Source organism: Chelonia mydas, chromosome 1, assembly GCF_015237465.2.
Source record: "Chelonia mydas isolate rCheMyd1 chromosome 1, rCheMyd1.pri.v2, whole genome shotgun sequence".
NCBI classification, from domain to species: domain Eukaryota; kingdom Metazoa; phylum Chordata; order Testudines; family Cheloniidae; genus Chelonia; species Chelonia mydas.
Genome location: NC_057849.1, coordinates 261877535 through 261890276, shown reverse-complemented (window position 1 = coordinate 261890276; position 12742 = coordinate 261877535). Strand labels below are relative to the sequence as shown.

The window sequence follows — 12742 nt, the reverse complement described above, 5'->3', positions numbered from 1 at the left end:
GCACCCAGATGTGAGCCCCTCTCTGAGGCTCAAGATAACTTATTTATACAGCTAAGCCAAAGCCAATTTAACAAAAGAGACAAAAGAAAGCAGAAACTGACAAATATACATGCGTATCTTATTCGCATACTAACGTTTACCAATCTCCTAGCTCAGCAGGAGCTCTAAGTTAATTAGTTTGAGGACCCATTGTCTCACACTCCTTAATGTTTCTCTTCCTGACAACTATATGTCAACAAACCCTTCAAGTAGCATTTCTTTAATGAATTATAATTTCAATATAATTCATTCTACTTTCACAATCCCTCCTTTTGGTCAAGCTACGCAATGACCAACAATGAGTGGGTTCCACATATCAATCGTTTTTTATCTCTTTGTTCATCAGTGATATTTAAAATCATCAAATTAGCACTCTGGTTTGGGGCAGCTATCTGTGTAGCATGCCTGACACAATTTTGGATGCAACAGGAAAGTAACTGAAAACATACAAAAATTATTAGGATTCCAAACAGGAGAGTTAGGGCTCCCTGAAACAACCAGTTTCCTATGCCAGAGAAATTGAAAAGGTTACTTAGCCACTTCCATAAAGAACTTGGCTCTTCGTGGGGAAGATATGCAATTTGTTCTAAGTGGCTAGCACGATCTATTACCTCATTGATGTTGTCTGGTATATACACACAGCAGTCTTTTCCAATGAGAGCACAAGTCCCTCCTTTTGCCGCCAGCAATATGTCCAATGCCTGACGGTATTGGAGGGCCATCTGTCGGATTGCCCCTGTTTCTTTGGCCAGGGCTCTTAAACTTTCTCTGGTTTCATTTGCCATTATTTCAACTACTGCTTGTAACCTTAGGAGCCTTTTTGCATGGTATATTACTCCCACTAAAGGTATGAAAGAACCGCCAATGGCTGCTTCCCAGGTTAAGTGGCTTATGTTATTTACATACCATTGGGCATCTGTTAAGTCCCTTCTTTTTCACCTGAAATTGCGGAGGCGTTCTCGAGGGAAGGTTCCTAGCACTCGGAATTGTGGGAAGAGTCGGGCAGGATAACAGATTCCTGACCAATTAGCTGGTAGTGCGGTATAAGCTCTGGTCCCACACACCCAGTGATGGCCTATTAAGGCCGGAAAGGGTCAGTTGCACCCATTTGTCATATAGGTGTTTGCAAAGGAGGAGTAGTATCCCTCAAAGGGTACAGGGTAATTCTCCTTACGAGGAGTGGTGTTATTTGCATGACATTGAAAGTTTGTATTGTTTTCACTAAGGTTACTGTAGGGGGAACATGAGATTGATTTCTCTGTTTGATCCCAGGTTGAGAAAAAATTCATATCTCCATACCCGGCCCGCCACTTTTTAGTTTTGTTTGAATAATCCCATACACCATTGGCTACAATATGCTGAAGGCAACGGCTTTTCCCCAGATCCAGCCCTGTCCCATTACACACCCAACACCAATGACTTTTTCCCTCCACCACACTTATCCATTTAGATGCATTTATTCCCACCACTTCCCAAGTGTCATTTCTGTTCCATATTTTGTTAAACGGACGAGACCCTCCAATGAGGTTTGGGGACTTGAGTGGGATAGCCAGGACAGGAACACCCGTTTGAGAGTGGGCTGTGATGTGTCTGCAGACTCAGCAATTAGAAATATTAAGGGTCTGAGCTATCCACACCTGCTGCTGCTGGATAAAAGAATTGTCATCGTGGTCTCCCCAGACCATAAGATACCAGCAGCCGAGGAACAGGCAGAGGCGCATGTTGGAGGCAAGGCTCTTCTGGTTCTGACAACCTCAACTGAGGGAACCGCAGTCACGGTTTTACGCCCACCAGGCAGTAGGCGCTAGGCTCGCTACTGCCTTTTTTTTTTGTGTGTGTGTGTTCGTTGTCTGCTTCTGGCAACCCTTACGAGAGCGTAGATTGTAAGGTATTGCAGACTGTTCCTCTACGTCTTCTTCTGGAGTCAAAATTGACTCTGCGTTGTCCTGAGGTGATGATTGGTTCTCTGGGGATGGTGCCTTCTTTCACTGTGAAGCATGTATCCATGCTGCGATGCCAGATAGTTTAACAGCTGTCTGTGTAGTAAGCAGTACCTGATGAGGACCCTTCCACCGGGGCTCCAAGGCGTGCTTTCGATGATGGCGCCATACGTAGACCCAATCACCTGGCTCGAGGTTGTGGCAAGCATCGGAGGTGGGTTCCGTGGGCCAGGCGACTCGAACCTGTGAATGGAAGTGACTTACGGCTTGCATTAGTCCCTTGCAATACTGAAGGAGCGCACTGTGAGTCAAGTTCAAATCTGGAATGGGAGTAGTGGTAGTCATAGCTTGCATAGGGCGTCCCATAACAATTTCAAAGGGACTTAATTTATGCCTTTGGGATGGAGTGGATCTCATGTCCATAAGGGCTAATGGTAAGGCTACTGGCCAGCTTAATCCTGTTGAGTCACAAATTTTAGCAAGCTTATTCTTAAGTACACCATTTCGTCTTTCAGCTGCACCTGTACTCTGTGGGTGGTAGGGACAGTGCAACAGGTGTTTGATATGCAATATACGGTCCAGGTGTTGAACAAGTTGTCCAGTAAAATGTGTACCCCGATCACTGGAGAGAGTAGCAGGAATTCCCTTGGCAGGCATAATATGATTTAACAAACATTTGGCAACAGACAGTGAGTCGGCCTTGTGACAAGGAAAGGCTTCAATCCAACCGGAGAATAAACATACCATAACCAATGTAAATTCGTATTGTTGACACTTAGGCATTTGTGCAAGAACGGTGCTTGAGGCAGGCCCCGGAACCCCTGGGCCACTTTTACAGGTTTACCAATATTATGGCTTTGGCAAATGGTACAGGCTGCACAGTGGCGGGCTGCAAAAGAGCTAAAATGGGGGGGCCCACCATCCTGTCTTTGTTACAGCAGAGACCATCCCCTCCTTTCTGACATGCGAAACACCGTGTAGCAGGGTGGCCAGAGATGGGTAGAGTGAAAAGGGGGCTACAAAGGCGCCAAAAGGAATCAGGATGTAGAGAGCAACCTTGGGCAACCCAGGATTCTCTCTCGGTTTCTGGGGCAGAGTCTTGGAGCAGGGTGAGGTCAGTGAGGGACCAGGAGGGTAAGAGGAGAGCGGAGAGCAAGGGAATCAGACATTTCGACTAGGCGCGCTGCAGCAGCCACAGCACGCAGGCAGGGGGGTAAGCCTTGGGCAACAGGGTCTAAAGTGGCAGAGAAATAAGCCACTGGGCGGTTCTTTTCTCCGTGCATCTGAGTGAGAACTCCAAACGCACACCCAGATTGTTCGTGGCAGAAAAAGGTAAAAGGCTTAGAATAGTCAGGCAGTCCTAAGGCAGGGGCAGAAGCCAAACCCTGTTTGAGGGAAACAAAGGCAGAATTGGCCTCACGGGGCCACGGCATGGGGTCAGGCACAGAGAATCGAGTGAGTTCCTGGAGAGGTTTTGCAAGGGAGGCATATTGGGGAATCCATTGTCTGCAAAATACAGCCATGCCGAAAAACTTCCGGACCTGGCGTGGGGAGCGGGGTCGGGGAAAGCTAAGGATAGCTTGGACGCGGGTGGAAGAAAGTGCATGGGAATCCTGGGAGAGGAGAAAGCCAAGGTATGTGACAGAAACTTGACAGAGTTGTAGTTTAGAGTGAGAAGCTTTGTGACCCTTATTTGCTAGGGCAGTAAGGAGCACAAAAGAGTCAGTTTCAGAGGCAGACAATGAAGGGGAACAGAGGAGTAGATCATTTACATATTGGACTAGTGTGGACCTGGACGGGAAAACAAGGTCAGCAAGGTCTCAGGCTAATGCTTGGGAAAAATATGACGGGCTTTCAGTATACCCCTGGGGCAGTGTGGTCCATGTGTACTGTTGCCCCTTGTAAGAAAAGGCAAACAGGAACTGGGAGTCAGGGTGAACCAGGACAGAAAAGAAAGCAGAGCACAAATCAACAGTAAAATGAGTTGCATCTGGTGGGATAGAAGCCAGAATCTTTGAGAGAGGCAAGTTTTGATTCTGTCCACCTATGATTTGCCTCTTCCCACCACTGCATGAAACAATCAACCTCTCCTTTTGCCAATTTAGTTTTAGGTTGGCCGAGTTTCTTTTAAGACGTCTACTCGGTCTTTGTCCCAAGATCCTAACAGTGGCCACTGAATTTTGGGATTCTCCTGAGTTAGCCTTTTGCATTCCCGTACACATCTTCCCTCCCCCCCCCCCCCCACCCCGCCCCAAGGTCAGCCTTTTGAAGCCATCCCCCACCCATGTCATGAGGTTTTCTGTTCATTAAAACACAACAATGCTAGCAACAAGACAAACACCATAGACAAACAACGCAAAACATAGATCCATGGTATTCTGAGTTATTCTTCCGCTGGCGCCAGCTTGCTTGTAGAGTCTAAAAACAAAAGAAACAATTTCCACCCCCCTGGTGGGGACAGATTATTGCTTAATAATAGTACCACTTTCTTTTACAAATTTCCTTGCTAATTGCAGGAAAAACAGAAGAATTACCTCCAGGCTGTACTTATTTTGTTCTATAGTCAGGTTGTTCTATAGTCAGGCTAGTGAATTACCCCACTCACTGGTCATTTATGAAATTCATGAGGTGGTGTACCTCAGTTTCCCCTCTTGTGCAACAGACCATGTTTGCAATAGTTTCTCTGCTGTACCAAGTTTTAAGTTTATTCTCAGGTAATAGCGGAGACACAGCTTCAGATTTTAGCACTATACACACACAGAAAATTCTCTTTTGCCTAACATCCTTGCACTGTGATTACTCTTTTACACAACTGTACCCCGATTACACTTCCATCTTGTACAACTAGACTCAACCAGGAGCAGCCAAGTTAAGTTCCAATAGAAACCCCTTACATCCTTTAGTGATTTTGATTACATTACCCAACAGTCAAATAATTTTGATCAGATTCTCTCTCTGCCTGCTGCCTGCAGCAGTCCCTTATAGACAATTTCTGTGGGAAAAGGGCCCATTTTCCCTCAGAATAGCTATAAAGGCTTCTGGGGACAGAAGCGTAGTGGTGGTAGTAGCCACTCTACCTGACCCCCTTAGCCTAGACCATTTTTCCAGAAATTTACAGGAGTCCGGACTCTTCCTAAAATACATAAACTGAGCCGGCATTCCTTTAAGGAACTGTCCCGACTTAGACGTCTGGTTACCCATACAGGAGGACTTTACACACCAATCACACAAGAAGGAAAGTTGGATTCGTCAGAGCCATGCCCGGTGCAACACACAAAAGGAGCCCACAGGCTACTGCCTCAGTCGCCCTTGCTTTCACACCAAGGGTTTTACCCAAGGTGCGGTGCATCTGCGATTGTGCAGATTTCACTCACTCAGACCGTGGGGACAGGAACCCTTTGGTCAGCCGATCCCCGGACGGAGACGGCGCCCAGACTCAAACACACCACAGGGAGGACAGATAGACACAGAGACAAGACAGTCCTCAGCCTGGACAAAACACAGAAATAATTACCTGACCAGATTCCTGATGTCAGATCCCGGGATCCCTACCAGAACAGAGTGGGAACCAACAGGTTCGATGGTGTAGATTTCATTGTGGTCATGCACCCTTCCGTTCTGGCGGAGGACCGCTCGGGCCAAATGCCCAGGTGCCGGCTTGCCACGGCCATCCTAAGAACAGTCAGGAGTCACGCGGCCCCAGTGAAGACGGTTGCCATCTCGGTGGAACCTCCAAATTGTCAAAGTTAGATTCAGGACTCACATAATTTGTCAGACCACTCTGTTTATTAGCAAAGTGCTTTGCTAATGCACCCAGATGTGAGCCCCTCTCTGGGGCTCAAGATAACTTATTTATACAGCTAAGCCAAAGCCAATTTAACGGAAGAGACAAAAGAAAGCAGAAACTGACAAATAGTATGCAAATAAGATATGTATGTATAATGTTTACCAATCTCCTAGCTCAGTAGGAGCTCTAAGTTAATTAGTTTGAGGATCCATTGTCTCACACTCCTTAATGTTTCTCTTCCTGACAACTGTATTTCAACAAACCCTTCAAGTAGCATTTCTTTAATGAATTATAATTTCAATATAATTCATTCTACTTTCACACCCGTAACATCAAATGTTTGGAAGAGAATAGACTGCCTGTGGACTTGTGCTTTGGCGTATCTGCTGATGGAACTTCTATCATCTAACATTGTTCAGCTCGTTACACATGAGGAGGAGGAACCTCTTGCTTCTGAAGATGACACAAAGTGCAGCTTCCCATGTGGAAGGCTAGTCTATGAATGCATCACTTATTTGGTGTTCTGAGGTACAGGCTCCCTGTAAAACCTGAAATCCCAGGTCCAGAAGGACTCTGTGATCAGTCCATCTGTGATGCCCATAGGCGTGCGCTGAACCCTGTAGCCAAACCCTTCACACCACCAAAGTATCCAGAGGGAACAGCCCTGGATAGCATGGAAGAGCCTACCGAGGGAGGAATTGCAGACAGTGGCATGGAGCCTGAAGTAGGGAGTACATGACCTTTTACCCCAGGAGATCCATCGATACCTAGGTGCTCTGGGTGAGAACTGAAGCCCATCATCTGGTTAACCTATGGCTCTCATAGAATATTAGGGTTGGAAGAGACTTCAGGAGGCCATCTAGTCCAATCCCCTGCTCAAAGCAGGACCATCTCCTGATGGTGCCTCTTGTGTTCCACAAATGGGTGTTGGGAGTGTGCTACCCAGTACTGGAAATCCTTCTGTTATCCTCAAAGTTTAGTAGGACATTGTGCTTGTGTGTGTTATATTGCCTGTTTTTGTGGTATTCTTAATCAGAATATGAGCTCAAAAGTATATCTTGATTGTATTATGTACTACCTTATGTTTATGCTGAAGTACTTGATAATGACATCAGATTTTTCTCAGGTGGGGAATGGCATAACTCTCTATTGGCAGGGGTGGCCAGCCTGTGGCTCTGGAGCTACATGCAGCTCTTCAGAAGTTAATATGCGGCTCCTTGTATAGGCACCGACTCCGGGGCTGGAGCTACAGGTGCCAACTTTCCAATGTGCCGGGGGGTGCTCACTGCTCAACCCCTGGCTCTGCCACTGGCCCTGCCGCCCACTCCACCCTTCCTGCCCCTCCCCTGAGCCTGCTATGCCCTCGCTTCTCCCCCTCCTCCCCAGAGCCTCCTGCACGCCATGAAACAGCTGATCGGGAGGGAGGCGGAGGCGCTGATCAGTGGGGCTGCCAGTGGGTGGGAGGTGCTGGGAGCGGGGGTGGGGGTGGGAGCTGTTGGGGAGGCTGCTAATGTATTACTGTGGCTCTTTGGCAATGTACATTGGTAAATTCTGGCTCCTTCTCAGGCTCAGGTTGGCCACCCCTGCTCTCTTGGGGTTTCCTGGCCCAGGACCTCTGGGCTGAGCCTCCAGGGGCATGTCTACACAGTCTACAGCAGTGAGTCTCCCAGGCCAGTTAATAGACTTGGGCTAGCGAGGCTCATGCTAGAGCTCTTGAAGCTGCGTAGCCAGTGCTTTGGAGTTGCAGCTTGGGCTGGAGCGTGGGGTCTGAAGCCCAAGGAGGGAGGTGGGCCACACTCCAGCCCAAGTTGCAACTTCAAAGCACTGGCTACGCAGCTTTTCTTAAGAGCTCTAGCATGAGCCTCTCTAGCCCAAGTTTATTGACTGGGCTGGGAGGCTCGCTGCTGTGGGCTGTGTAGACATTCCTTATGGAGCCCTGTTGAAAGGGTTACGACTAAGTTGGCTGCCAGAGCCCTCAGACCCCATTCCCAGAGTGCTTGGAGTCAGAGGTGGGGAGAGAAGGAACTAGAAATCCCTGCTGGGACTGGTTAAGGAGGTTTCTGTAAGGGATGATCTGGATGAGCCGTCCACTGGACCAAAGTCAAGTCAGGGCTGCAGATTTTCTGTTTGGAAGCTGAGAAAGATGCGACATGGCTCAGGGAGTCCCTGCTAAATTCCCACTTCCCTGAAGGGAGTTTGTACAGCTGAGTCTTTAGCTGCTTGGACCAGGTATTTCCAGCACTGCAGTGATGAGAATCCACCAGGGAAAGATTTGACCAGCTGCTGAGACCACAGGAGGATTCCAGACCAGAGAACAGATGAGCCCAGTTGAGAGAGGACCCTGACCCACCCAGGGGTGGAGAAAAATGACGTTTATTTAAAAGCAGGCCCATGCCCCAGCACTGCAATACAGAATCCCAGGATGTTCAGCCTCAGCCTATCATTCACCTGGGGAAGGTGTTAGGGAGGAAGCAGGGGTTTGGAAAAGTTTGAGTGTGTTAGGAGGTGGGGAGTTGGTTTATTTACAAATGTTGGTTAACTATTAGTTAACCTTTTAAATCCTTTCCTTTACCATGTCCTATTTTCCTGTCTCTCCTCCCCTGTCCCAGTTATAGGGTTATGTTTGGTGTGTATCATTCTGTTAATGATTGTTTTATTTACTTTATTGTCCCCCTGGGTACTGGACTTAGCACCCCTTGCCCGCTACAGACATGGCCATTAATTTCTCAAGGGACAGCACCCCTGTGTATCTGGCAGAGCAAGGAGTCATTTGAGGAACGATGAGTCAAGAAGAGGAACCCAGGACCTGACCTGTTCAAGAAGAGGGGAGAAGCTGCTCCAAATATTGGTCTTAGCAAGCACCAGGCAGAGAAGAGGGCTTAAGCTATGCCGGGGGGGTTACAGAGCATTTATATCATCATATTGTCAAGACCTGCTCTAAGCAGCATTATATGATGACATGGTGGTAAATCTCCCTGAGCCTAGTGTATGCTATTGCTCCCACAATAAGGAGCTCTGATGGCCCAGGACTGGTGCTGCAGCACCAGTGGGAGATTTTCAGAAAGAGCTCAGTGCGGATACTGCCTTGTTCTGTGGGATAACAAGGTAATAAAGCTTGGAGCAGGGGCTGAAGGGTGGGGTGGGGGCAAAAGAACAGGGAGGTCTGATTTAAGGAGAGAGTATCGGTATCCCACTAGCATGTAAATGAAGTCCCCATGGAGGCAATTTAAGGCAGGTGGTAAAGGCCTAAAAAAAGATTAAGCTGTTTGCGTACTGTCAGGCTGACGATTGTTTAATCTATGTAAAGTATGGATCCCAAGTTGAAAGGCGTTATAGAAGGCAAAGTACTATTATTTATTCAAAACTATAGTGGGGGGGGGGAAGGGTGGGGGGGGGGGAATTGGAGCATTCAGGCCAGCCTGGAAGCCCTGTGTTATCATTTGGCATTGCTATGTGAGAGACAAAGGGCTCAGTTTTCCTCTCCCGCTTCAGGGTACAAATCATTTCCGTTCGCTTTGGTGCAATCATGTGCAGATACCACAACACGTCTCCCCTTCTAGCTTCTGATAAGCCTAGTGGGCCAGTAGTATACAGAGAAGGGTCCAGTGGCTAGGGTTCTAGTCAGAGACTCTGGGGATCTAGGTTCTGCTCTGCCACAGGCTCCATGGGCAGGCCGCTTAATGTTTTCTGTGTCTCAGTTCCCCAGGTGTGTATTGGCAGTGATAGCACTTCCCTACGTCACAGGGGTGTTGCGAGGATGAATACAGTACAGATTGTGAGGAGCTCAAATACTACAATAAGTACCTTAAATGGTACTTAAGTGTACCTTAAATACTACATAAGTACCTTAAATGGACAGAAGTGTGGGTGTTGCACTGGAAGGTTTGAGGGGCCACAGAATTAATTATATGCTAGTTGGGAGTGAAACCCTTGCAGTGAGTTCTTGGGTGAGGTAGTGGCATCCTCCTCCAGGAAACGCAATATTACCAGCCCTACCCACACAAAAATCATGTCAGCTCTGCCAAAGTCCCAAGGTTGTTGGGTTTTTTTAAGTAAAAAAAATTGAGGATCATTTATTTTCCTTCTGGCTTTCTGAGCCTTTAGAGTGCACTTGCTTCACGTTTCCATGATTTTCTCTGCAACTATGAGGGACAGAAACTTAATGAAAGCTGATATTTTCAGGCAGTCTCTTGATCCCTGAAACTGGGTTTTTAAGAAAAATCCCAGCTATCACAATAAAATGGTGAGAGTTGCAACACTGGAAACCTTGTCAGAGAATTCTGCACTTTGGAGATGTCATGAACTGCATTCAGAGGGGATGACTCCGTCAAGGGCCATCACTCCAACATTCCTTCAATTTGGTGGCAGAATTTTAACCAGAGACTCTCAGCAGCCCCCTCCAGTAGATCACTGCTTCACTGAGAGTTACTTGTAGCCTGTTTACAGAGAATCAGGCCCCTTATTTAAGTCTCAGACTGGGTCTCTTTCCCCTCCCTTTTGCTGTTTCCTAGAACTTCCCCCTCTGCCCGGTCACACTTAGCCACAAACTTCTGTCAGTCAGGTTTCAGAGTAGCAGCTGTGTTAGTCCGTATTCGCAAAAAGAAAAGGAGTACTTGTGGCACCTTAGAGACTAACATTTATTTGAGCATAAGCTTTGAGCTGTAGCTCACAAAAGCTTATGCTCAAATAAATTTGTTAGTCTCTAAGGTGCCACAAGTCCTCCTTTTCTTTCTGTCAGTCACTCACTCTTTCTCTGCTTTGGTTCCTTTCCTTTTCTCTTCTCTCTTCCCTTGTTCTTTTACCATCTTGTAGCACAAAGATCTGATCCGAAACATACAGACACATGCTTTAAGATGACTGTTTTCCCTCCTTAAAAACTACCGCAAATTGGGGTGAGGGATCCAAAGTTTGAATCCAGAAGCAGCATTTCCCAATTCTTGGGGTACTACTATTGTGTCAGAATACATACCAACTCTTGGGTATTGTTGGTGACAGGGTTCCCAGAAATAATCAGTGTTTTGAAGAGGAAATTGCCAAAGGCAAACATGAGAGAGGCTGAATCCCCCTTTTGAAATAAAACTTTAGTGTAATTGTGTGGCTAAAAGACACCTCTTTGTTGTCAGGTCTCTGCTGAGACCTCTGGATTTCCCCTGACTCTCTGCATGCTGAGGTGGTTACTGATCCATCTCATCCACCCAAGTCAATTACTCTGAAATATCCTTTCTGTATCTCACTGGAGGAAGACAGTACTACTAACCAAATACTTCCCCTGCCCTGCCTGAGGTGGGATTCCCAGAGATCAAATAGCTTAACTCTCTGCCCTCTGGCTTGTTTCCAGGTTGCCCATTCTCCAAGGAGGGACTTTTGCATTCTTGACTCCTTCCCTTGCCATGCTCTCCCTCCCTAACTGGAGATGCCCTGCGTGGACGCAGAATGCCAGCCAGGTGAATGCTACTTCGCCGGAGTTCATCGAGGTCTGGCAGTCAAGGATGCGAGAGGTAATCCCTGTGAGCTACTGCCAGAAGAGCAGCTATAAAAACCTGAAGTATCATCTGAATGGGCCTTGAGGTGTTAGAGGGAACATCAGGTCCCAGGAGAGGTACCTGTTTACTTGTAAATACAAGGCTACGTTCTAACTTGCACCGCTGCAGACATCTGTGGTTTATAGACTTTGCTCATGAACTTGTCCCGAAGGCTGAGGAAATGCTGTTAGAGTATTTTATTGTCTGGGAAAACATATTCCATGTCAGGGCCGTTTCTGTGGTAACTAGTGACCATCCCAGAGCCATCTATGCTAGGGACCCCTCCCCCAGTGGAGTTCCACTATAGCAGTTCTCCTCCCCTGCTGTGGTTTCCTCAAACACCATCCCTCAATGGAGTGGGTTCTTCAGCATGAAGAGGGTCTATAGAAAAGAATATACAGCCTAGAGCTGAATTACACTTTCTGTGTAATCTCTACTGGGCTAGCTGGGGAATAATACACCTTGTTCAACCCCCAGCTCTTCCCTCCATGCCGATCTCCACTGAGGGAGGAGTTCCCCCCAGGATGGGAAGGAGGAGGGTACTTCAGAGGTGGCTGATACTTCCATCTCCTTCTGCAGAGGTCCTTCCCTGTGTATTGATCTGAGACATGTAATTCGGACCATTGTAGCTACTGGTCATGTCAGCAGAACATGGAGGACACAAATGATCATAAACAAGAAGGCAAAGAATATGGTCTGCTGGCTAAAGCATGGGGACTTGTAGTCAGGCCACCTGTGACCTTATCTCAGATCTGTCACTTAGTCACTGTTTGACCTTGAACAAGTTGCTTAGCCGCTTTGTGCCTCTGTTTTTCTGCCCACTGGAGCGCTGTGAAACAGCTTATGTTTGTCAAGAGCTTCGAGATTCTGGCTGAAAGCTGCAGTACAGTGCAGAGCATTGGTATTACGGTCACTGTTGACCCAAGTAGATACAGTGCAGTCACAGGATAACTGTTTTCTTGCCTTCTTATTTTGGTCAGTGGTTTTCAACCTTTTTTCATTTGCAGACCCCTAAAACATTTTCTAATGGAGGTGCAGACCCCTTTGGAAATCTTAGACATAGTCTGCAGACCCCAGGTTGGAAACCACTGATTCAGGGGTTTGAGCCTCAAGGTGTTAAAAACTTCATCTCACTGTAGGTGGTGGGAGTTGAGGGCACTCAGCACCTCACAGGGTCAAGCCTCATCATGAGAGCCAAGGTATCTAGTAATTCATTCATTATTTAGTGGTATTAACTAGTAACTCATATGTAGGGTAAATAAACACTGTTTAAATACACAACAGTTACCAAGCACACAAAGGTTGCATGGTGAGGAATGTGTCCTGCAGAGGAAAGCAATACTCAGATAAATCAGAAGCCTGGCTATCCGCATGCCCACTAGCCCTATCTCCTAATCTAAGTGCTGGTGTACTGTAGTTCCCTGGCTGTCTTCTCCTGATTATCTGAACATGTT

The 12742-nt window shown here is 47.1% G+C and overlaps 1 protein-coding gene across 1 annotated transcript in view; it reads left to right on the top strand.

Moving 5' to 3' along the window:
* Positions 1–12742, top strand: part of LOC102943211 (solute carrier family 23 member 1) — a 73456-nt gene that overhangs the window by 31843 nt on the left and 28871 nt on the right. Inside the window, exon 4 of the mRNA XM_037884111.2 lies at positions 11105–11264. Coding sequence (XP_037740039.1) covers positions 11105–11264 — 160 coding nt within the window. The remainder of the gene's footprint in view (positions 1–11104; positions 11265–12742) is intronic.